At 34.3% G+C, this 25,633-nt stretch overlaps 6 protein-coding genes across 8 annotated transcripts; 1 reads left to right on the top strand and 5 right to left on the bottom strand.

Moving 5' to 3' along the window:
- Positions 1-6,417: 6,417 nt before the first annotated feature.
- On the bottom strand, positions 6,418-7,169 carry LOC116170101 (general odorant-binding protein 99b-like). Its single transcript, XM_031486295.1, has 2 exons — positions 7,109-7,169; positions 6,418-7,050 (listed from the first exon to the last, which is right to left on the bottom strand). The coding sequence occupies exons 1-2, from the start codon at positions 7,163-7,165 to the stop codon at positions 6,709-6,711; spliced, it is 399 nt and encodes a 132-aa protein (XP_031342155.1). The 5' UTR covers positions 7,166-7,169; the 3' UTR covers positions 6,418-6,708.
- Positions 7,170-10,553: 3,384 nt separating this feature from the next.
- On the bottom strand, positions 10,554-11,297 carry LOC116172068 (general odorant-binding protein 99b-like). 2 transcript variants are annotated; one of them, XM_031489180.1, is made up of 3 exons: positions 11,215-11,297; positions 11,008-11,134; positions 10,554-10,953 (listed from the first exon to the last, which is right to left on the bottom strand). In XM_031489180.1, the coding sequence occupies exons 2-3, from the start codon at positions 11,065-11,067 to the stop codon at positions 10,597-10,599; spliced, it is 417 nt and encodes a 138-aa protein (XP_031345040.1). In that variant the 5' UTR covers positions 11,068-11,134; positions 11,215-11,297; the 3' UTR covers positions 10,554-10,596. The 2 variants fall into 2 exon arrangements, with proteins under 2 accessions (XP_031345040.1, XP_031345039.1); XM_031489179.1 differs by lacking the exon at positions 11,215-11,297 and having other exon boundaries at positions 11,008-11,208.
- Positions 11,298-14,192: 2,895 nt separating this feature from the next.
- On the bottom strand, positions 14,193-14,754 carry LOC116171982. Its single transcript, XM_031489061.1, has 2 exons — positions 14,659-14,754; positions 14,193-14,614 (listed from the first exon to the last, which is right to left on the bottom strand). The coding sequence occupies exons 1-2, from the start codon at positions 14,746-14,748 to the stop codon at positions 14,276-14,278; spliced, it is 429 nt and encodes a 142-aa protein (XP_031344921.1). The 5' UTR covers positions 14,749-14,754; the 3' UTR covers positions 14,193-14,275.
- Positions 14,755-16,350: 1,596 nt separating this feature from the next.
- Positions 16,351-17,317, top strand: LOC116172646. The gene is made up of 2 exons (XM_031489895.1): positions 16,351-16,789; positions 16,869-17,317. The coding sequence occupies exons 1-2, from the start codon at positions 16,387-16,389 to the stop codon at positions 17,285-17,287; spliced, it is 822 nt and encodes a 273-aa protein (XP_031345755.1). The 5' UTR covers positions 16,351-16,386; the 3' UTR covers positions 17,288-17,317.
- A 114-nt stretch (positions 17,318-17,431) lies between these two features.
- On the bottom strand, positions 17,432-18,796 carry LOC116172645 (putative nuclease HARBI1). Of its 2 annotated transcripts, none has more exons than XM_031489892.1 (4): positions 18,571-18,796; positions 18,165-18,451; positions 17,881-18,078; positions 17,432-17,829 (listed from the first exon to the last, which is right to left on the bottom strand). In XM_031489892.1, the coding sequence occupies exons 1-4, from the start codon at positions 18,777-18,779 to the stop codon at positions 17,441-17,443; spliced, it is 1,083 nt and encodes a 360-aa protein (XP_031345752.1). In that variant the 5' UTR covers positions 18,780-18,796; the 3' UTR covers positions 17,432-17,440. The 2 variants fall into 2 exon arrangements, with proteins under 2 accessions (XP_031345752.1, XP_031345754.1); XM_031489894.1 differs by lacking the exon at positions 18,571-18,796 and having other exon boundaries at positions 18,165-18,292; positions 18,343-18,401.
- Positions 18,797-19,724: 928 nt separating this feature from the next.
- Positions 19,725-20,054, bottom strand: LOC116170703. The gene has a single exon (XM_031487207.1). The coding sequence runs from the start codon at positions 20,052-20,054 to the stop codon at positions 19,725-19,727; it is 330 nt and encodes a 109-aa protein (XP_031343067.1).
- Positions 20,055-25,633: the final 5,579 nt, after the last annotated feature.

The raw sequence follows: 25,633 nt of genomic DNA, 5'->3' as shown, positions 1-25,633 counted from the left end.
TTTGCCAAATTTAAACTACCTACCAATCTCTTACAGTTTCCGGGATCCCCATGGTGGCCCTCGAATTGGATTCAGCCTGTATAACTAAAAAAACAGAGGTACAGTGAGGAACAAATTACTTGTAGAAGTTTTGCAGAGTTCTAATTGTTCCAAGTTCTAGTGGCCCACAACGCCACTACAAAGGTTGCTTAAAAATGTCTCGATAGTTAATTAACTTGGTCAGAATTCAAGGACTTCATTCAATTTCAATTTTAGTTTATTAAGCTCAACTCGTTCAATTTAGCACAGATTTGGAACGTCCTCAATACCTTAAAAAATCAAGCGTTTCAAGCATACACTTAAGGGTCGTGAAACCAGCTCCACATGTTGAATAGGAAGAGGATGTACTTCAACGGACACAATTTTTTATTGCTTATTTGAAATTCGATCTTTTCCTTTCGGTTTTTTTGTCATAACTTCTTCGTTAATCATTTAGTAAGTATCCCGTATATTCGTTATAAGATTAATACGAAGACATCGAGATGTCTTAGTTTAAGGCACGCAAAAAAATAAGGTTTAACGATTAGAAACATGTGCGGAACTAAAAATGTTATGGTCACTGAAAACTGCGAAATAGATTAATGCACTGCCGATACGGATTTTTGGGAACAGGAAAAGAATGTTTTAGCGCAAAATTAATCTATGATTTATTATGCACTGTGACATATTTCCTGCATGATGAATTACTGTCAGTCGCTTCACACTAGCACCGCTAAAGTTTAAATTATCTGGTAACTTATTTGGGATGCTATAACCATTTGACATTTAATTTGCCACAATTTCGCCGAAACAGTTCTTATTCTCTATACCACGTATCCTATGCGTTTCATGTAAAATTACATTGTTTTAGAAACAATGCTCTTAAAACTATTCTAATGGTAGTGAATTTTCATACGGTTAATAGAACCATTTTCTTCAAGTACACAAGGATTGTAAATTTGCGCCAGTATCTTTCCCAACAAATTCGCCCTCGCAATATTCGTCTCCAAGAAAATTCATTCGCTCCCAATAAAAGTAATAATCATCCCTATTCGAAAATCTCCCAGGACTATTTGTCCCTGCTGGTATATTTCCCCAGAAAATACCAACTCTGCATAATTGGATGACATAAGGAAAACACCTTTCATTTCTGTAACTCGGACATTCAGATTCAGTACGAGTGAATTTAATGCGAGTTTATAAAACAAGAGCACCCAACTGCAGGAACTAAATTCTCGTTGAATGTATTACATGTCCTGTTAGGGGCAAGAGCGCGACGGAGCACTGGTTACGCGTTTGATTTTCAATTGGACGATTGTTTCGAAGATGAATTTTTCGGGGATGAATTTGCCTGACGGTGAATATTATATTTAAAACTTGCTTAGAGAATACCATGGCGACCGGTGAGCTTTGCGGGGTTAGTTACCAATATGACAACTACTGAATTAGGTACGTGAAATTGCAGGGGGAATAATTGCTGTATTCTGGTTAAAATTCCTTCTTCTGTGAATGCTTTATTGGCATGCTAACAGAAATAAATATTATTATTATATTATTGTTATTATTATTCGTAACTAAAACTGTCGATGAAGATAGGGGCTGCTCAATTGCTAAGTATTGCATATGGTATAATAACACTTTTCGAAATGTTTACAATTCTTATATTCACGTGCAAAACATAAAAGCACAGTTAACGTTTTTTTCCTGTTCTCACAAGCTAATTTCCGAATTTGCAAGGCATAATAAATCATATTATCTTCAATGGCCACACAACCTTCAGCTACGTAAATAATGTAAAAATGCCAAAATTTATGAATATTTATGAGGCCAGACAAGGGGTTGTAAAGCCATTTTAGTTAGTTTACCCTTTGCAAGGATTTTCTGTGAAAAACATTTCAATACCATAAAATTAAGTTCGACGACTGCAGATTTTTGAATTTTACAGAATGTTAAGTCACATATTTCTTTCTCGGAATTCTGAACTTTATTTCAACCGTTATACCTGCCATATAAAAGGAAAGTAAAACGTTTTTGTTAGCGTAACCCTTTTAGAGAGGGTGTGTTTTTTTTGCGGAGAAAGCGCCTTGTAATTGACTAATCCTTAGCGTTTCGAACTGTGATCGATACTACTTTTTAATTACGTACCTATACTATACAACATTCTGAATTTGTACGTCGTTTTCTATTATATTTGAATGTGGTTACGACCTCTAGTGGGAAGTAAACAAAAAAAAGGGAATCATACTATCCCTTGAAAAATAAGGGGACTATACCACGTGACGGTATAGGTTTCTAGAATTCGGTCCTTTTAGTGAACTGCAATAGGGGATGAATAATTTAACAGCATGCTGTCAATAAGTACAATTTTCTCAACGCACAATGCGGCGTGCCCTTTTCACTAAGGAGTGCGTGTAAAGTCTGGGGTTAATTTTGAATTCATAGACCTAAAAAGCGATTGTTATGTATATACGGGAAAAGGCAGCATCAATCATGGAACGGTAATTATTAAAACGATGTTAAAGCAGAAGGTTACTTTTAAGTTCGACATGACATTATAGTATGATTGATATGAACGGTAATTATTTAAAAAAGTAAGGATCATCAAAAATTCGATTACGTTTCTGATATGAGAAATAGAAATATGTAGTTCTCGACGTAACGAAAACTTCGTGGGAATATATCTACATTCGACCTACACTTACATATGGACACTTTGTTAAAATTCTTAACTAGAAATTTAGCTTCTCGAACAAACAATCCAAAATATGCCAAATAATTGGCAGGTTTCTTGAAATCAATAACCGTTCAAAATAACAATTTTACCAAAACGAAACTGTTCGAATTATTTTATGCCGTAAAGAGAGTACTAAGATTTTCTTACAATTATTAACGAGCGACAAAAAGCGAGTTTATGTTTTTGAACTTTCTGTCCGTCCGTCCGTCCATCTGTCTGTCCCCCGCCCGTCCGTCCGTCTGTGGACACGATAACTTACTAACGGTTTCGAATTTTCCAATTCTGTTTTTAGTAATATAGTGCAGGCGCTGGATGGATTTAAGTATGCAAAATCCGAGGACCGCATTCTGCCAGTTAATCCAAGTTCTGAAAAGCTTGTAGATTAATAATTTGAATCTTGCCGGAAGCCCTATTGGTCCAATTTTGTGTTGTACCCCCTCCTCCACCGCGAGTAGGTTGATTAAGCGCATGTTATATATCTATCTTGATGATTATTTTCCAAAACAAAGACAGTGTATAACCTTCCTTTTTTACCAAAAAACGACTGCATCAAAATTTCTCGGGAAAACACTTTTTCCTATTAATTTTGGTGCGTAATATCCAAAACAATTCGTACTTTTTCGATCAGGCTTCTCAATCAAAAGTTATAGACTAGAAACCAATTTCGAAAGAAAATTCAAAGGGCTGTAACTTTTGAACTAGTAGCCCAATCTTGGAACTGTTTGAAATCATGGATTCTACAGGCCGCATTCTATAAGAAAATTTTTTTCCGGGTCGATCTGAGACAATTTTTTTTTCGGGCCTCAAAAAAAAGGCAGTGTATAACCTTCCTTTTTTACCAAAAATCGACTGCACCAAAATTTCTCGGGAATCTAATCATATGTCTTAACTGCCTTTGTGCAACCGGCCCCCAGTTATTTTAATTTAATAGGTATACATATATACAACGAGTGGATTTGCAGTTTCCGGAAATTTTTGAAATCTTCCGAGTGGTATTTCAAATTTGGAAACTCCGTTAGTGGTATTTCCACCTAATTTGATCCTCATTGGTTGGTATTTATAAAGTAATAGCATGCTATTGGTTACATCATATATGAGTTGAGTTGTCATATATATAATAATAATTATAATACCATGAGTAGTCGAAGTACTATCGATTATTTTTGAGGTGTTGGCACGAATGTTATAAAATACTACGAGGACTTGCGCGAGTAATGAGCGTGAGTGGAGCAGCACCTCAAAAATAATTTACAAATAGTTCGACTACGAATGGTATTCGAAGCACTATTAAATGATCAAAAGAAGCTTGAAGCGTTATTACCCACGCGAATACGTAATCATCCCAAAACCTATAACATTATTTCCATGACGACCATAAATGTAAAAATAAACTACGGAATTTGCTTTTCATTTTGCTAGGTACTGATTCTATTCGAACTTTTGTGCTCCAAGCTAATTGGTTATGAATGATTAATCATTTTTTCTCTTAGTTTAAACTAAGAGATTAAGAAGAATATTCCGGTTTATATAAAATTCGCGACATTTCACTGGTCGAAGTGGGAGAAATGTCAGATGAATTGAATAGTCAGCGTAATTTTAATGACATCGGCCTATTTCAATTTTTCATTTTTTAGGATTGGCGGATAGGACTGTTTTAAAAATAGTTAAAAAAAATTAACATAATTTTTAGTTTTTCTATTATAATACAGTTGGGGTTTGAAGGGGAGGGGGGTGTTTATAGGTCTTTTCAATATAATCTATCAAAGCTACAACCCCGGTATTCGAATATTGCTATACATGTAACTGTGAATGATCTATAAAATTAAGTAAGTTTAAAACGAGAAATAAATTTGTTTTTAGATAACTGCAGGGTTGGTTAAATAGATTGTTAATTAGGCATAGCTCATCTACGAAATAAAAATATTTGGTGTACACAAAGCAATTGACGATTGCCAGCCATACACTTGTAGGTCCGAATTTTCTAGAAATCTACATAACATTAAAAGGAGAAGGAAATTTTGTTTTAGAGGTTAGCTGCAGGGTTTGTTAAAGGCAATTTAAGCATAAACTGTCAATGAATTAAAAATAAACAAGTGGAAAATTGTCGTCAATTGTTAAAAGCGGTTATCAACATAATATGCCGTATAAATCTCAAAATGAATCAAGGATAAAATCAATTGGACTACGAAATAAATGGAAGGAACTTAGTAGTGGGTCTAACATGTTATAAAAAAAATTGAAGAAATATCGTAATATTATATTTGTCAATTTGTTAGTACGAGTGGGAAGAAACCGAAATTGAATCCAAATTGCGGAATGTTATACGTGACGCACGCCGAATAAACGTAATAATGAGATTTCAGAATCTTGTTTTCGAAATAAGAGTAACCCATATCATGTGTTATTTACCATAAAAACCTCAGATCTATTTTAAGTGTCCAAAATAACTGAAAGGTGATAAATTCTCAACACATTTTAAGGCACCAACACAGTATCCTTATACGATGTCAATCACCCTTTTTCAGTGTATTTCATAGCTCCGTGTTCCTGGTATTTTAATTTAAAAGTGCCGTTCTTGAAGATACAATTTCAAAGTCATCAAATAACAGTATAAGGGTCGACTTATACAGTATCGTTCCTGATTGTATCAAACCTTACAATTTTTTTTAATTTGAAAGAGTAGTTAAGGCACACTTAAGCCATTCTTTTTATAACGTAACTGAATATTTACATACGCCTTGGAAAACTATTCAATCATTTTAATGATATATTCATTTACTTAACTGTGTGTTTACTTTACTTTTGTGTACCTGTGTAGTAGTATACTCTTTAGTCATTTACTGTTTATATTTTTTAGGTATATTTGAAAATCAGACCAATAGGATATGATAGCGTGGACTTTCAGCTGTCGATTCGTAAAAAAAACATTTTGCTATAAGTTGTCAGATGATATGGCTAATTTACTGAACCTATGAAACTGTGAAAAAATGTTAAAAATGTCAAATAACTTCGAAACCATATCGGTCAGACATAGCATCATATTAACAAAATCATACTAATTTTTTTCGGAATTCAAAAATACCATTAGAAAAGATAGTGCCATTTGAAATAAGAAAGTTCCGGTATCGTTCTGATACAACCGGAAAAGCGGCCGTTTGAAAATATTTTTAAATGATTCCTTTTGATCGATTATTCATAAAACGTAATGAGTTTCGAATCAAAATTCCAAACCGTTAATGAGATACTTCTAATGGTCTACTTAAAAACACCACCCTGTATACAGCAATTGAAAATTTTTTAAGAATTCGAAGTCATGTACAATACAGTAAGGGCACGAGAAGCCCCTCCCCCATCTTTTATTTTTATATTGAGATCGATGTGAAATATTATCCTGCATGTGTATCTTATTCTGTTTACTTCTTCGCTCACGACTGTTATCCCAGCTAAAATGGCGCTTCATCAAAATTTATTGTTTTTAAAATAAAAACAATCAGGAAGATACTAAGAAGGTTTGGTTTTTTGGTAGTGCTGCAATAAACATGTACATTTGTTAAATAAGAGCTTATTCCACGGTATTATTATTCAAAAATTATAGCTACTTCAAATTTATTTATTATATAAATTAATTCATCAAGTATAAAGTTAAACAGTTATCGTATAAATATGTTGTGCGGATATACTTGTTCTTCCAAATTTCATATTTAGCGCCTCGGATTTAGTTCTCATTTTAGTCATACCCAGTGATGGCGCTGCAGATGTTGGCTTCAATTTTTATATTAAATATTATACGACGCTAGCAGTCCAGGTTTAAATGGTCGAAGTATGTGTTAATAAGTAACCAAAAATAAGTCATACCTATGTGTGGACATAATTGTGGCTTATCTGACGTTTGCCCGAGCCATATAAACAAATATTAAAGATTGTAATTGTAATAACTTTACGTGTTCACCATCTAGCTATACGACTAATGAATTCACGATGCATGTGCCCAACTTATATGATCTTTTGCAGTGATTCTTCTCAACGTCTATGTCCTTCAAACATATTCGCGCCAAATCATGGGGCATATAATGAGCTACATCTACCATTTCGTGTACATCGAAGGCTCCATCTGGCTTCATAAAATTCAGATTTAGATAAAGACACTTTATAAAGCACCCGAACGCTGGCGTGTCTGGCATGTGAAAATCACGCACCCAGTTTTCCGCTAGATACGGATCGATGTGTGATTCCATCACACACGCATTGTGATAAGGTTTCGTGATGATTTTCCAAGCCACTTGAATGTCTTCTGGAATCTAAAGAAAAGATGTTAAATATTTTCAGCTGAGAACACATTAATAAAAAAATACAAACCCTCTGCGAATGAGATTTCACTATAAAAATGTACAGTAGAAAAATAATGAACCTCATTGTAACAACGTTCGTTCGAATCACAAACGATGCCACGGCTTTTCACTTTTATACTTGCACTTTCTGACACTCAATCGTTAATTTTTTATGATCGTGTGCTTGAGCAGTATCATTACAATTTAATTCTCTATTTAATGTAAAAATGTCAACCTATTTATTCATCAGCTTGTGTAATGGTCCACGAGAATGTGTTTGCATTTCGGAAAACAGGATGCCATAAAAGGGTTTTTAACAGCACCAGAAATTAGAAATGTAATTTTAAATGCGGGCTACGAAAGGTTCAATTGGCAACATACTCAGATTTGATTTTATTTAATCGAATAGTTTTACTTTTGTCAGACTTCGAAGCACGGAAAACTTTTGTAGTTTGTTCAGAAATGATTTTGAGGTTAATTTTCTTGGTGTAGTACTTTGTACCAGTGTGCCTTTGACCCATACAATTTCAAGGGACTGTAGTAAGTATTGACACTTTGAAGATTAGCTCAGAATAACACGCGTAAGAGAGTCCATGACGGTTCTGATAGATTCCATTCATGAAAAATAAGTTAGCCTGTGGATATAGTTGTAGAACATGATAATGGAGAGTGTGATTCTGCACCAGTCCATATATTTCTCTATAAGTGAACATGGATCTAAGGCGCATACTGCTACACCGTAGGGGTTGGGCCCCAAAGTCAGCTATTTGCATGGGCACATTGCCAGGTGCAGTTGACTGACCGAATAAAAAATTTGATTGGGTATAAAACTCAAAAAATTATTCACTTATAATTGCACAAGAGGTTTGTATTTTACCGAGTAAATTTGGGTTGTTTAGGTAATGAAAATCTGTTACCTAGTAATTAGACGAGAAAAACTGTCAACTAATAAAAATGCGACACCGCAGGAGGAGCATTTTTAGGTTGACAGTTTTTCGAGTCCAATTGCTAAAAGGAAACAGATTTGAATTGCCACAACCCAAATTTACTCGGTTTAAATACAAACCTCGAGTGTAATTCGGTAGGACAATTTAACGAACAAGAAATTCACCAAATTAATCAATTATTGACAGACGTCAAACTAGTCATATGGGAAAGGAATGCGATAATTGGTTCGAAAATGAATAAGTGAAAAAACCACTAGTGCATTTGTCGCTGGAAAAGTTGCAGGTAACTTTTGCCGCTGTCAAAGTGACAATTTCACTGCGGCTTATGCGATTTTTTATACATGAGTTGAATTGTCATTGAAGTTTCTTTCTTTATCCAGTTTAATACGTACCTACGCGGGTTTCACGGAATTGTGTGTAACATCAAGGATGAATTAATTCGAACGTATTTTTTTATAGTGAAGGACAAATCAATTAAACGTGCCGGTGTTTTGTTCACTACAAAGGGGCCAGTTGCTTCGGCGCGTATGCAACAATAACAAAAAAAAAGGATAAACACAGGAACTAACCGGTCAAAAATCTACGCGCAGAAAACATTTGCTTCACCGAAAAATTTACCAATGAATTTCGCTGAACGGAAGCTCCAATGTACAGTTTTATTCTTTAATTTTCCGAATCAGCGTCGTTGCCTATTTTTTATCATCGTCACCTGCAGAAGGCCAGTTTTATATGAGGTACCGTTATTTTATTTTTATGTAAAATTAAACGTTGCCTATCTTTAAGAAAGATCATCGCAAATTGTATGTGTTTTCTGAAAGATATCAACCAAATTTGAAGCCGTTAGGTATTTTTACCATTTATGGACCCATTTGAATTGAATTTGATAGAAAAATTCAGTTTTCATTTAAAGTTAGTTATCTCGAGTTAAATCTCGAAACTCATGGTAATTTGTGTATAAAAAATTGTGCCGTATATTGTTGACAGGTTTTGCATTAAGTTAGGGGTAATTCACAAAGGTCGTGGCCACAACAATTGATCTAGTTGGGATGAATTTACTAGTGAAAATCGTAAATGGGAATTGAAAATTGGAACTATTTCATTTTTTGATTTACGCCAATATATTCGAAACTTTACGAACAAGCTTAGAAAGTTAAAATTTTATTCCAAAGAAGGGAGGGTCCACCCCCCTTTATATGCGAACCCGTTGCAATAATAAAAACGATTTTGGCCTGATTCAAAAATAATTAAAGAACTATTTGTAACGTAACCGACAACTTTTGGGCGTCAAGTGGATATAACAAAAATGGCAGTGGAATAAAGTAGTTTTTTTTTACTACCCCTAAAGAGCTAGTCGGGTTTAGCAACTATTTATTTATGAGATTTGGCTCCTCTATAAGCAACCGCCGCACTACTGTACACAATGTGCAATGTGAGGATGAAGATGATTCTATAATCATTTGAGTGACCAGTAACTGAAGGTGGGTTTTGTTTTTATAGCAAAGAATGACAGTTGGATTGAAAAATATCCATCATTAATAACAGTAAACAAGTATACATTATACACAACTCTTGTGCAGATAAAGCGTATTTTTTAAAACCGAAATAGCTTTTGTTTTGACATCACCAATGGTGCAGACGTCTCAATCGCCCTTTGTGAGTACCCTCTTCCGACAATCCGTTCTTGAAGTATAAGGGAATATACCCGATCACGATAAGAGGTCGAGGAGGAGGGCTATGGTTGGTAGAAATTAATTCCTTTCGTTGAGACCTTTCATTAGAGTACCATGAAGGATATAACAACTTTACTTTAAAAAACAGCATCTCAGGAAATAATTTGTGGGGAGGCCCCCCTTTTAGACAGCGAAATTTGATGGCCGTCTGGCACACCTTCAAGGTATAGGCTACCTACTGCAAAAAATTCCAGGATTCTAGGACCATTCCCCTAGAAGTAGTTCGAAACGGTAGAAGTAGGTCTGGACGGACGGACAAAACGCAAACAATGGCACATTTTTTTAATTCCTAAAAAATGCGCTGAAAATAGAAATGATTTAGAAATAAAATAAAAATACAAAGTACTAAAAAGTGCTTTTCCCAATGCAAGGGTCATTATTTAACAATTTAATTGTTTTGCATACTGAATGCAAAAAACAAACCATGTATTGTATTTAGTGTTTTTAGGTAACCTTTAAACCACATCCTTAATTTTTGAAGTGACTTTAGGATGTAGTTCAAATTAATGAACTAACGGAGGCAAATAAACAAACTGTAACATTCTCTGGGAAGACTTATTTACCATAAACATGCAATTTTGGGTTTACAGTAACACGAATTTGAACCAGCAAGAAAAAAGGTTGTAATAAAATAAGAACAAAAATGTTCCATGTGAAAAATTTGAAGATATACACAACACAGCACTACAAAGCAGGCACAAAATAATTCAATGTACCAAATTTTGTGTAGGTACATATTTCCAAGACCTTCGCGATTAGTCAGTGTCTAAACTCCATAATAAATAAAATACCAATATGAGAAAAAACTTATTTATTACTCTAAGTTGACTTCCAAAAAACTAATATTCTTCTGGCCATTCGGCTAACGCATGTACAACACACCAGCACAAGTTGTAAGATTTTTTGCAGAGATTCTCTTCAACGTCGATGTTCTCCAAACACATCTCGGCCATATCGTGGTCCATATAGTGAGCTACATCGACTATCTCGTGCTGATCGAATGTTCCATCCGATCTCATAAAATTCAAACTTGAGTAGAGACACTTCAAAAAGCAACCGAAATAGTCGTCGTCGGGCATATGAAAATCTCGAAGCCAGGTTTCGGCTATTAGAGGATCAATCTGTGATTCAATAACACAAGCATCGTGATGTGGTAGCGTCACGTTTCTCCAAACATCTTGAATGTATTGCGAAATCTTAATTTAAACATAATGATAGCGTTTTCAGATGTGGGCATAATGTATACTAACCTCTTGAGAATTCATTGCAGGAATAAAGAAGCCCAGCAGGATAACACTAATAATCAGCATTGTAACTGTAAGAACGTTCGGGTCGCTTACCAATAAAACAATGACGTTCAATTCGCATTTGCTCCTACTAAATCGGTTAATTATTACGAGTACATTTGAGTATGTTGCAATGGGAATGGATTACACTCATTAGCATTTAATACTTACACATACAGGTTCGTATACTGAACAGTTTTGTAATAGTCCAAAGGATCATTCTCCTTCGAACTTACCTAGTAGACATGAAAGCATCAAACAGTGGCAGAACTATAGGCTAGAGATGGCCGTAGAAAAACCGTTAAAGTACTCCTGGTTAAATGATCTCAGCCGACCAGTGAACCCACTATCGGAGACGTTTTTGTTGCATTGCAATATTATTTATAGTCTAAGATCCCACATAGATCAACCTTCGCCCATCTGTTTACCGAGTAAAATTATTTTTTAGCAATACTAATATGTAAACAAACATATTGCAAATAAAATTAAGTCAAGGCTACCCTTAATTAAAATGAACCTAATTAATATTCTTTAACTTTTACGCTCATCTGTAAACCAAATGAAATCAATAATATAAAAGAAGAGTATGAGATATAAGGGTTGTTGTGTTGCCTATTATTTTTTGGTCCCTACTACTGGATTGTCAGCTATAAGTAGGTAAATTGGGGGTGTAGACTCACGCTCATGTGTTTACCAATTAAAATGTATGTAAAGATAAAGTTAATAGGTCCGTTTCGCATTTGGATTCAGCGAGGTTTTTGAGCAAAAATCTGGTGGGGGAGATTTATTTTGTTTTGTTTACATGCACAATTTCCCAAAGTGAAAATATAGTAGTATCGTCCGATATAAAACATAATACGACTATAATACTTATTACCAACCGCGTAAAGTTAAGAAACGTTGAATTAATGCTATTATCAACCAATTCGCACCTTGACTAGTTGACTACAGAAAGGCTGGGGACGTAGGAGGAGATGAACGTAAGGCAAATCTATCTACATTTTGTGGAACATTGTCCATTCTTATTTCACGAACACGAACTTCCTAGGGGATCCAGAATCTAGATAATTTCTATGGGATCGCCGCAACTCCAGGAGAAAAATCGTAAAACATATACTTTTTAATGAGACACTGGAAAGATTAATTTTAGAATTAGATTTACTGCATATAGCTTTAGAGTTTTTTTACAAGAATCTTCCCACTCAATGTCCAAATGTATTAGCGTTTTTGGGACCGTAGTGAGTTTTGCTTATTGAATACATGAGGATGGTAGAATCATTGATAGAAGAAAAAAATTGGGAGAAAGTAACTGAAAGGGAGGGAAGAGAAAATGAAAGGAGTGGCTGGGCCAGGGGCTGGGCAAAGAGAGTACAGAAGAGAGACATAAATGATGAAGAAAGAAAAAAGAGGGAAATAAAGAAGAAAGAGGTGAGAGAACAAAAACAAAGCATATGAAGAGCAAAACAGGGAAAATAAAACAAAAAAAGGAATCGTATGGTAGGTATCATATCGTATGGGTGGCACTTCCTAGGTACAGACGTTTTCAGGTCGCATCAACAGTGATACGACTGCCGGGACCGCCAGATTTATAAGGCTTCCGAAGTATTGTAGTCAGGAGATGTTCTGGTGATAAAGGTGATAAACAGAGAGAGAAGAACAAGTGAGAGGGAAATTCAATTGGAGGAATGAAAACATTTTGTCAAGTTACCTACTACAAGAAAAGCAGGAGAAAAAGGAAACTATGCAAGAGGTAGAAGGAGAATAGCGTGAAATCCCGATTGCGGCAGTTTTCCTAATTCGTAAGGTAAATACCGGAGTAATATTACAATCTTCCATATTGAAAGAACTCCACAGTAGCCATTTCGGAGTTAATAAATGCAAATCTTTGGCAAGATCTTACGTTTGGTGGCCTATCATCGATGACGAGATAGAAGATTTATGCAGAAACTGCGCAGCATGCAACTCTGTTCGTCCACTACCTCAAAAAACCGAACTACACATCTGGAAATGGCCTCAAAATGCGTGGGAACGTATTCATCTAGATTTTTTAGGTCCATTTAAAGGTAGTAAATATTTGGTAATTACTGATGCACATACTAAGTGGCTCGAAGTTTTAAAAATGAATTTGACGACTGCAGAAAAAACCATCGAGGCACTTAGATCCATATTTGCTAGATTTGGATTACCTAAATTTGTTTGTAGTGATAATGGCCCGCCATTTAATTCCGTCGAACTTCATAATTATTTTCATTGTAATGGAATTACTCATATTTTAACTGCACCATATCATCCAAGTAGCAATGGCCAAGCAGAAAATTCTGTTAAATTAGTTAAGCAATATTTCAAAAAATGTTTACACGAAAACAAAAGTTACGATTTCGGATTACAAAAATTTCTTTTCGATTATAGAAATTCGTTACACTCAACCACAAACAAGTCACCTGCAGAATTAATGTTTGGTCGTCGCTTGCGTACTCGTTTAGATTTAGTGAGGCCTTACACGGCAGATATTGTACAGAGCAATCAACAACGGCAAATTCGTAATTATGGAGGTAAAGATAAGAGGGTAGAAATTGGAGATAATGTACTTTTTAGAGATTTTTCTAATCCTTTAAAACCATCCTGGCAGGAAGGTACAATAGAAACGCAAAAAGGGAGTTCAGTTTTTGAAGTTGCTTCACAATCGAAAGAAAATTTTAAAAGACATATTGATCAAATCATCCCTTTAAAGATTCGTGATTCATTGGCCCTTCCTGAACCAGAAACTGAACATTCGTCTTCTAGTAACCTGACTGACATAAATCAAACACCCTGTGTTGCAGAAAGCTCGGTTACGGAAGGTAAACGATATTATTTAAGACCTAGGAAATAAGTTTAATTTAGGTATATAATTTTTCTACTTTAAAATTAAGGATAAGGGTGTTGGGTTAGATATTAGAATGAAGGTTGAATTTTATCACTTGTATTTTCCATACTCAATAAAGAGTCTTATACCTGCCTTTCTACTATACGCACGCACGTTACACTATAGAACAACTTAAGACCTTCTGCAGAGGCACCTCTAAAAAGCATTATGCGGGTCACTCTGTAATTGGGCGTAAGCCTGTTGAGGGCCCAGAACAAGAGAGGGATAGTAAATAAATAAATAATTATGTAGAAAATTCACAATATTTTTTTGTAAGTTCATCTTGTAACTAATAATTACGTCAGAAATATGACCGAATCATTCTCTTCAGTCCACCTCATTCATAACTACACACTGTACAAGTATGTACGATCGTTGACAAGGTTCTTCCTCCCGTTCTGCTTGTTCCACACACCTTTCTGCCAACTCTGGTGTTAACTTGTATACCGTCTTCACCATTAGATCGACATCCATTTTCCCGTTGACCACAAATTTAATGTGCTCATGAAAGCACTTCCAATAGCAATGTATTACTTTTTCTTCAGGAAGTGTGAACTCGGCCAGCATATGGATGATAGGTTCGGGATTGTCGTGCGTTTCGTTTAAACAAAGTTTATGATAGGGTAACACCATCTCCCTCCAATGTTCCACTAAATCGGGTGGTACCTACAAGAATTGTTATTATAAACCTTCACATACTCAACACGTACAGTTCTCGCTTCTGGTGTTGCAAAGAAGTATGATAGAGCGACTGCTACAAGAATGATCATGTTCAGTAGTACAACTGTTGCATCCACCATCGTAGCGCATTTATAAGTTTGGAAGAACAGTTACTCCCCACGCAAGAGATGATAATTATTAAACCCAGTGCGTAATTAGACTTATTAATTCAATTAGTACGACGTCATGAAGGCTATTAATCTATTTAGATATCTACTGATAAAATTATTCCCATCCCAGGTGAACACTAATTTACCTTGGAAATGATAATAAGGTGCTTGTTCACAATGAACGCACGTAAGTATTTCATAAACTGGAACTGAAATTACGTAAGCGAAGGTGAATGTATAGTAATCGTCACTTGGTTTTTGATGCTATTTTTTGACAGATTTACGAAACTTTGTTTTACTGTACTCGAATCCGACTCTAAAATCTACGTGATCGACATGAATGCCAAAATACGAATCGGTTATCGTGCAGATATGTGGAACCCATATTTACACAATGCCCAAAGCAATTCAAACTATTTTGTCGTTAACGGAGGTTGACCTTGATTTGATTTTGAATTTACTTAGCCATGGAGACCGTAATTACAACTATGGGAAGGCTACGAGGAAGGCTCCTCTGTAGTCAATCCGCCATATTGGAAAAAATAGCTAAACGTTCTTATGAAATGCTGCTTTTGTAGTTGCAGTCTAACAAATTCTCGATAGTGGATATTATTTGCAATGATGAAAAGAAGGGCGGTAATTAAAAAAATTGAAATATCGGTCTTAGTTTTTTAGGAAGATCGATGAATAGAAAAATCGTTTTTCGTAAATAACAGTTGTTGTAATGGGAGTAGAAAAACGTACAGCACCAATTTGGAAATCCGACAGTATTTCCTACGGCGGTACTTAAGATATTATTTCCACCTATTATGATAATGCATATATTTTAAAAAATAATTATCGCGATCTTCAGAAAAAAATCAAAACGCTAACGTAAGTATAGGCAACTCAAATTGCACTGTAACTCCTGAGGCGACAACTCATTACTTGAAAGGGAAAACAAAAGAAACTACCTGGCATGATCCTGCACATTGTTATGTCGTTCCTAATGATATGGATTAGATAAATTACTATATAATTAGCTAATGTTCATGAATGCTGTAGATCAGGATGTTTCAAGAAATTTGTTTAGGAAGGTATCAAATAGTAGCCCAATTTTTCCCTAGTTTTCCGCTAGGTGGAATACGACTGTACCAGTAATATGGAAGGATTTTTGCCGTAAATTTGTTCTTGTGTAAAATAATGTGGCACCGTTTTAATTTTTTGAACGAACGCATGACCACCACACAAGCGGGAAGCACAATATCGCAATTCGTAAATACTACTACTGAGTAGAGACTTATGCCCGGTTTCTCCAACAAAATATAAGCTGTACCTTAGGCAAGGCGGTCTTAATTGTAAGGCGTCCTTAAAATTAAATTACGTTGCACCAAAATTTTAAGTTCGCATCTTAGCTAAGCATCAGAATTTGTCTGAAACGATCTGGCAACACAGAATTTTATCAAATGAATGCCAATTTTACTAATGAATCGCGTTACCGAAGGTAGGTACCTAATAATTGCAAACTGTCAAACTTGATAGTTACTCCACAGAATAAGGCCTTATTCTGTGAGTTACTCGTCATTGCCCCACCGAACCGTGCACCGAACTTGTTAGACATCGGCCAACATGCATTCTAATAAAAAAAGAGTGAATTACACTCAAGAAGAAAAAAAACTATTAATTCATTTGGTTGATTCAAATAAAAATATCATCGAAAATAAAGATACAAACGCCGTTTCAAACCATCAAAAAGATGACGTTTGGAAAATTATTGAGCAAAATTTTAATAAAAAGTGTTTCAACGTCTTTCGTGACGCCAATTCTTTACGGAAGCAGTGGAGCAATATGAAGCAGGACTCAAGAAAAAAGGCGGCACTAGAAAGGCAGGAGCTTTACAAAACTGGTGGAGGAGTTGCTCCTGCACTTTCTTCGAAAAATTGTGAAGCAAATGAACAATTGGTTTTGGATATAATAAATAAGAAGACAGTCCTTGGTCTAAGAAATGAATTTGATTCTGATGTAATGAAAGGTAAAATTTACACTCGAATTTCCATTAATTATATTTTTAGTGAGGCACACATAGATACAAGTATTTTTATATTTTGTAGAACCTATATTAGATCATCCAGCAGAGGATATTCTTGGAATGCCGATTTTGATATCTTCCAAGCCCAATCAAGAAGAAATTAACATAGAAATACCGTGTACATCCAGTACACCTTCGATTACACCTTTAGAACAAACACATGATGAAACTGAACTGTGCAATCAAAACGTTCTGCTTACTTACGAAGAGCCCACGCCCACACTTTTACGAGGCACTCGTTGGTCTGCTCGAAGGAGACCTAAAATTAACGCAGACCTGGGACCTACAGAAAGAGCTAAAATTGAAGTACTACAAATTCAAAAAGAAATTCTTTTGCAAGAAAAGGAGCACAAGAAAATGTTACATGCCATGGAAGTTGAGCACAAGAAAAAAATTTACTTAATGGAAGAGGAAATTGGGAAGTGCTCTTGTTCCAAGTAAATGTTGCCATAAAATAAATCTAGTATTTTTTCGAAGAATGAATTCATTTAAATAAGTATAAGTACGTATTTTCAATTTTAATAAAAAATGTTTATTGTAGTAGGTATGTTAATATGTAATATAATTTATCTTTAAACTTGCAAAATACGAAAATTACAATCTAGAAAAATATATATCTACTAAATGTCTTCTATAATCATAGCCTAAATCATTTTCTTCGGCGGCTAAAGGAATATCTCCATCTCGAATTGCTTGCTGAAGCTCGTGTTCCATAATTAAATTTTCAATAGGTGGTTCTGGTTCTCCCCTCAAACGAGCCAAATTGTGCAAAACTGCTGTAGCCACAATAACACAAAGTACATTTTCTAGCTTCATTCTACATCCATACGCTATTATAGGAAATCTTCTTTTCCAAACACCAAATAGATTTTCTACCTTGACTCTACTTTGAACGTGACTTCTGTTGTAGTTTCTTTCACCATCGTTCTGAACATTCAGAAAAGGTGTAAATAGATATGAAAGATTCATATAACCGCTATCTCCTAAAAAGTAAGTAGCGATTGTAAATTAATATTGAAAAAAGTGCTATTTACCCAACAAGATACTATTTCCAAAGTCTCCATTATTGAATCTATGCATTAATCGTGAATTTCTAAAAATGGTGGTATCGTGCGTCGAACCTGGCCAACGTGCGACGATATCTTGGAATAACAGGTCAGCACTTGTAACGGCTTGCACATTTACAGAGAAATATCCCTTTCTGTTTCGATATATTTCAGCATCAGCTCCACCTTTAAATTAAATTCTTATTTGTAGAAATGAGCGAATGTAAAGTATAATACTAAAAATAATGTGAAAAAAATAGTGTAGTAAGTACCTTGTGATTGAATTTTTATATGACATCCATCTATTGCCCCAATGACTCTAGGGAAACCAGCAATGTCGTAAAATTTATTCTGAGCACTTGCAATTTCAACTTCATTTCGAGGCATGTATATAAATTCCCTTGCAATTGATGCTATGAGCCTTGAAACTTTTGAAACAATTTTACATACTGTTGACTTGTCTGCATGCACAAAGTCTCCAACAGCAACAAAATGCCCTGCACTGGCATAAGCTCTTAACGTTAGCAAAAGTTGATTCATGGGACTGATGGAATTATTCCTGAATTTCAAAAAACATTATTGTACACCTTGAATTCGCACTATACAATAGTCACAAAAAGCATTATATGTAGGTAAGTATACAAACGTGAAACAAACCTATGAATGATGTGTACTTACCTGTTATGGAAGTACTCTAGTCTATGTTCTATTTTCTCCAATAAATATAAAGCAGTCCCTTTTTCGAGTCGAAATCGTCGAAAAAATTCAACATTAGAATAAATATTAAATAAATTTCTCCTAATGTGAATTTGCCGTGGTATTCGAATATTTTCTACTATGTCTACCATATCAACCACATCGACATCATCGACATCGATCAATTCCATTTTGAAAAGTGACGTTTGAAAGACAAAATGCCACTCATTTTCAACTTCACTAACAATAATGCCGACTTAAGTCGCAGATTTTCACGACTTAAATGTAAGGCTGCCTTTGTGAATATAAGATGCAGATTTGCGTTGGTGCAACGTTTTAAGATAGACTTAAGATTTAAGGCGATCTTAAGATTCAAGTAGAGCTTAAGATACATTGGAGAAACTGGGCATTAGAGATGCAAGTGTTACTTATTTTTTCAATATGATCAGATATCAGAAATATCCGCTTATCAAAAAAATAAAGTACCTAACAACAAATTTCGATTTTTACAAATAAATTGGCGAGAAAGTCCAATAGATAACAAATGGCGCACAGGCATTTTTTCGCGTATTAGCGGAACATAAACATAGGAAACGTCGTGGTATACTATTCAATAACAGAAACGATACCGACGTAAATACAGTCTGCGTAGTTTTCTAAATTTGATGTCCTTTTTTATTCTTGAGAATATTAGAACACGGTTTTCACATTCTAAGCCTACCATTTCAAAGAAATTCGATTGCACTTGTTCATTTTAACTGTTACAAAAAAATGTTCCAATTCCCCTTTTTAGCTAAATTTCTAAGCAGGATACGATAACTAATAGACGACACTGATAAGTTTATTTATAAAAAGTGCCATTGCTTTGCTCATGTCAAGTCAAGATAGCGAGACATCACGAAAATGAATATTTGTATCAAAACATGGGCGAAATTTTGGGTTTTCCCGGTAATTAGTGGTGGGTAAAACAAATTCTCCCACTTTTAAAAAATTTCAACTATTTATTTTTTCCGTTTGAGTATGATGGAATCCCGCAAACTTCACATCAACTTATATATATATATATATCAAAAACCCGTGTTTACCTTTCGGTGTACGGGGTATACTACAAATATAGTACAATATCTAAATAAGCATTAATCGTTTATAAATTTGAACCAAGCTTTCTTATCCAACGCCGTTTGTTTTGCCTCCCTCCAGGTTGATCCTCTTGTTGTAATTATCTCTGCAATCACTTCATCCCACGTTTTCTTTGGTCGACCTTTTCGCTTTCTTCCTTGTGGTTTAGCTTCCCACACCTGTTTAACCTGTGATTGATTGTGCATCCTCTGTAAATGTCCCCACCATCCAAGTTGTTTATTTTCAATAAATTCGGTCATCGATTTAATTCCTAATTCTTCGCGTACGTCCGAATTTCTGATTCTGTCGCATCTAGTTATACCTTTCACTGCCCTTAAATATTTCATTTCCAGAGATTGTATTTTGCTCTTTGTTCTATTGTCCAGTATCCATCCTTCGCAGCCATATGTCAGTATAGGTCGAAAAATAGATTTGTATACTTTCATTTTTGTGTTTCTTGAGATTTCTCGTTTTCTTATGATGGTATCACACATCAACTTATATGAACTGATATCATCTCGGAGTTTGCCTCTCAGAAAATAGAGGATCAACAATCAATTTTTGAGTTATAATACAAACTTTAATTTTTTTAAATGGTATAGTCATGGTTGGCTTTGACATTTTTAAAAAGGACAAATTTTTCTCTTTATAACGATTTAGGTAAGGCTTGCTAAATGTACTTTAATAAATAAACGCCCTGCAGTAATTTTCGTATTGAGAGGTAAGTAATCAGAGTTGACCATGGAAAGCAATAGCTAGTGAGATAGCAACCTTTCATTTACGACGAAAATTGGACAAGCCAATGTTATCTTCATTTTCTACCAAATGAATTTCAAGATATGTAGGATGGGTTAGATTTGGAAACACGACGTAATTTACGCTGGTTTCAACATAACGGTGCCCCGTCGCACAACTAACTGCAAGTTAAATATTATAATAGACAGTATTCAGAGAACAAATGTGTTTCCCATGGCAAAATCTGTTTTTACTACTCTTAATAATACAAACAGTTCTGTATCATGTTTATTTGTCAAAGTAAGTACAATGAACCTTATATCATTGTAAACAGAAAAAATGCACTTTTTAAAAATGCCACAGTCAACTATGATTACCATTTAAAAAAATGTAAGATTACGTTATAACTCGAAAATCATAAAAGAAGTATAAATATTAATAAATGTATCTTAGTAAGCGGAAAAAAATCTATAATTTTTGTTCTTTGCATCTACAACATTTAGAAAAAAAATCATTAAGTCTGTTTTTCGCTCATATCTAGTAAACTGTGGATTTTTTAAAAAAACAAAAGCATATCTGGAATATACCTGTATAAGAAAATAAAGAGATTTATTTTAGGTGTTCGAAGTGCCGGTTTATTAGGTTTTACCATACCTAAGTGAATTCATTCATGCACATGTCTATCTAATAACTATAAAAATCTATAAATTGATTAGAACAAATCAGAGGAAATAAAGGGGTAATTAAATATGTTAACAAAAATGCTAATCTAGTCCACTAATAACCTGAGAACCAGGTAATTTACAGAAGGTGTTATTATAGAAAAATGCAGTAAATGCATTGAATAAGTAATTTACTCAATGGTAAAAGAAATAGGCATTTGTGCGTCTCCAGTCAAATATTGTACAGCTTTTCGATAAACTTGTTTACATAACACCATCACCAAATTATAATTAGGAAGTTAGAACTTTTTGGTTTATCTGATTCGCTCTTAAATTTCTTTTCGTCGTACTTATCTAACAGACATCAATTTGTCGCGTTTAATGGATTCATGTCTAATCCATTCATTGCATCCTCTGGGGTACCCCAGGGGTCAAATCTGAGCCCTCTTTTATTTCTCCTATTTATAAACAACATTTCGTACTCAATCTCTACACCTCATCTCCTTTTTGCTGACGATTTGGAAATATATACACAAATATCTAATATCGCCGATTGTATTTCCTTACAGCAGCAAATTAATTCGGTTTGTAGTTGGTGTGAACTCAATTCCCTCAATTTAAATATACCCAAATGTAAGGTAGTGGCGTACAGCAGAAAACGCAAACCCATTTTATACCAATCCGCGATTAATGATACTACTTTGTCTAGATCTTCATTAGTAAAAGATCTTGGAGTTATCTTTGACTCGAAGTTACAATTTTCTGAACATGTCAAATCTGTATGTGCGTCGGCATCTAAAACATTAGGTTTTATTATAAGAAATTCAAAATCTTTTACGGATACACAGGTTTTGTTTCGCCTGTACTTTACGTTAGTGAGACCCAAATTAGAATATTGCGATATAGTTTGGTACCCGCAGTACGATGTGCAAAAACAGCTTATTGAACAAGTACAACGCAGATTCTTGAAGTACGTTTCTTTTAAGCTTGATGGCGCGTATCCTGAAAGAGGCTTTCCACACCAATCTCTCCTATCCCGGTATACTGTCCAGTCGATGGAATGCCGCCGAATTGTGAACAGTGTTAAGTTTTTATTGGGCTTATTGCACAATCTTGTAGACTCTCCTAATCTCCTTGCACACCTAAACTTTTCTGTTCCTCAGCGCAACAGCAGGCTTACACTAACTTTCACTTACCGCACTCCGAGAACTAATATATTGTGTAAAGCCCCTACATTAATCATGTCTCGTAATTTTAATATGGTCTGCCAGGATTGTGATATACAATATACCTCTCTACCGGAAATACTTCGCCAACTCATTACTAAGCTCAATAATTCTTTAAGATAATTATTACATATTATTTTTATTTTTTATTTTATTTTTTATTTTATCTTTCTCTTTCATTACTCCTATTACTTATATCTCTTGTGTATCTCTGTTGTTCATTTGCACGTTTTAATATAATTTATATATATTTTTGGTTTATTTTGCGCAATTTAATCGAATTTAATTATCTTTCAATGCACTTTTACAAATTTTGTATGTTTATAATATTAATTTACTTAAGTATACTATTTTAGTTACATTATTTTAATTTCACTCTTGTAATTGTAATTGTATTGTTGCTCTATCATTGGAATGTTTTCTGTTTGAGCAATAAAGTATTATTATAAAGTATTATTATAATTAGTCCTTGATCATTATACATGATCTATTGTGTTTAACAATAAATGAGGAGAATATGCAAAACTGGGAAGGATAGAGATACATCGTTGGTTTCGCTCAAAGAACACATCGTCTAGAGATGTGTATTGTTGGTGGTCTAACCAATTGCAATAACATTGAAATACAAATTGACTACAGAGATTATAGAAATCGTAAGAATAATATTTCCAAAACGGATATATTCAACACAAAAATGAAAAATTATACACGTATCACGTTAATGTAACTCAACGCTGTTTTTTCAGAAAATTTAAATTACAGTTTGCCCATGCGCAACTCAGCTTTGGCATTTGCGCAATCCAATTTTTTTAACATGAAATTTTGTACACTAACTCAACTGCATACTTTCCCTTTTGAGTACAAAAAAAACCGAACTGATGTCTTTTAAGACAGGCTAGAAACTATATTCAAAATTAACCTACCAGAGTAGGTTTTAGAGACTTCTAAATAACACTGTCATTCATGAAATAAATAAATCAATCATGGTACTCTCGGTAACTCAGCACCCACATCAGTCATCACTCTTATACACATTGGTCACTAGTCTTTTAAAACGCCGCCCGTATCCTTTCTACTATAATCCTGGCTTATGATCTGATTTGTTCTTTGTACATTTACACTTGGAAAAGACAATCCATTACGTTTGCGAAGACTATAGAGAAACAAGAGTGATGAACAGTTGATTTCTTTAAGGGATGATTCATATTACGATTACTATTTATGGTAACATAGTTACGCTTTTAAATTCCCTTGATGGAATTTTTCTTCTGTTTTCATTAACATTATCTTAGCCACCTTAAATTTCACATCACTTTACCAAAGAATTGTTTGTTAATTTGAGTATTTGCATACATTAATAATAAATAAATTTAATTTGTGAAGTGTGAATCTCGAATTGTATTTTAAAATACCAAATATGGGAACTGCCTTGATTTATCGAACAAACAAGATTTCGTCAACAATATTATACTGAACCTTTAAATATAATACTAATGCACGACTAGGAGTATAGTATAACTAAAATTCCATGTCGTTATTTTTCTTCTTATTTCTCAGATAAAAATTTCTAAAAAAATATGTTCATCTTAACTTTTTCTATAAGAACACGCGGTTGCGATTCTAATGGCAATGTTCATGGCTTTTTTAGTGGGACATAGGAATAAAAAATAGTATAATATGTAAAACGAACTATTTCTCGTAGAGGTTATTTTCAATATAAATGTATATCACCAGACCTGTGATTGAATCCCGAGTGACGCAGACGCTTTTATTAACGCTATTTTTTATAGAACGTTAATAATTACCAATTCCAAAAAACTTGACGCATGTTGTACCACAATTTACAACAAAATATAATGTTATGAAAATTAACAATGGCCAAAGAGACGTTAGCGGAGTAGTATAGAATAACTTAAGACCTTCTGCAAGGGCACCACTAAAAAGCACTATGCGGGAGGAACAATGAATAAATAAATAAATAAATTGTCTTTTTACATAGGTTAGAACTAGCGTATAAATGTATATGATACGTCTATTGAGCGGTCAGTTCTATTTTTAAGTAATTTTTTGCAATTTTGACAACATAACAAAAAGGTTTATTAATGTATGCCATCAATACATTTAATTAATACATTTGATATTTCATATTGACAGCCTTTGCCGACCAAAATTTATTTTACAATTTTTGAAAAATTACGTAATACTCGTATATGCTACCAAGCAAATAGACAACGAAAAACGCCTGTCTCTAATATTATTTTAAAATTGATGGCAGATGTTTATTAATAGACTTTTGTTTGTTGTGATGTCAAAATTAAAAAAATTACATATAAAGAGAACTAACCGCTCAACAGACGTACCATATACGTTTACACGGTATATATCCTGCGCAATTCGTAAGACGTGGTTTTCTTTTTATTTCAAATGGACACACAAAGGAAAATTTTGTTGAATTGCCATTTTAATGTTAGTTTCTTATTGCACATTTAGTCGGCATAATTAATAAGGGAACATTTTACGAGAGTTAAATGGTTTATCTGACCAGGTATTATGATCGGACAAAAATTTAATTGGATTGTGGATAAACAATGCCACGTGCGAGGTAACCCACGCAGGTGTCGATCAGATCGGGCGACGCGACGGTGCGGAATTTCGAGCGACGCCTGGGAACAAGATGTTGCATTTATTATTGGAAGTGATTTTTTCTCTTAAATAGCAAGGATTAACAATAAACGGGGTTGTTTCTATTTTGAAACAGGTCGTAAAGTCTGTGACACTAATTTTCACCGGTAGTCTAGCCGAATATGCGCCTTAGAAGAAGAAAAACGTAGTCGTCTTCATGTTAACAAAGTAATGCGGAGCAAGCTTAACGTTGTGCAAGAATTTCGAGTTTAGAAAGTTGTGTTATCATTTATGAATGAAGAAAGTTGTTGTAATACAAGAGAAGTCTTATAATCGGAGCAGTCATAAATTTTAGTGTTTTTTGTCCTCAAGCCAGTTTTGGCGTATTAAGACTGATTTTTTAAAAGAAGTATCTGCCAGAGTCGTGTTAGTGAGTGTTTAACCGAACTCCGTATATTACTTGTACTGACAAGTTTATTGGATTATTATTAACAAAACTGAATACTTTTTGACATGTATTAAATAGTTTTTCCATCGACCGTTTTGCAAAAGGGGCGTTTTGTATTCAAAAGGCACTGTTAGTCGAAGAAAAAACGTAGAAAAAAACGTTATCCGACGACAAGTGGATATGCATGCAACCATTTTTCCTTTATTTCGTCTCCAACCCATTTTTGTTGTAAG

This window comes from Photinus pyralis, unplaced genomic scaffold (genome assembly GCF_008802855.1).
Source record: "Photinus pyralis isolate 1611_PpyrPB1 unplaced genomic scaffold, Ppyr1.3 Ppyr1.4_LG5, whole genome shotgun sequence".
NCBI classification, from domain to species: Eukaryota; Metazoa; Arthropoda; class Insecta; order Coleoptera; family Lampyridae; genus Photinus; species Photinus pyralis.
Note: the sequence above shows the minus strand (reverse complement) of the source record. Positions and strands in the feature narration are given on the sequence as shown.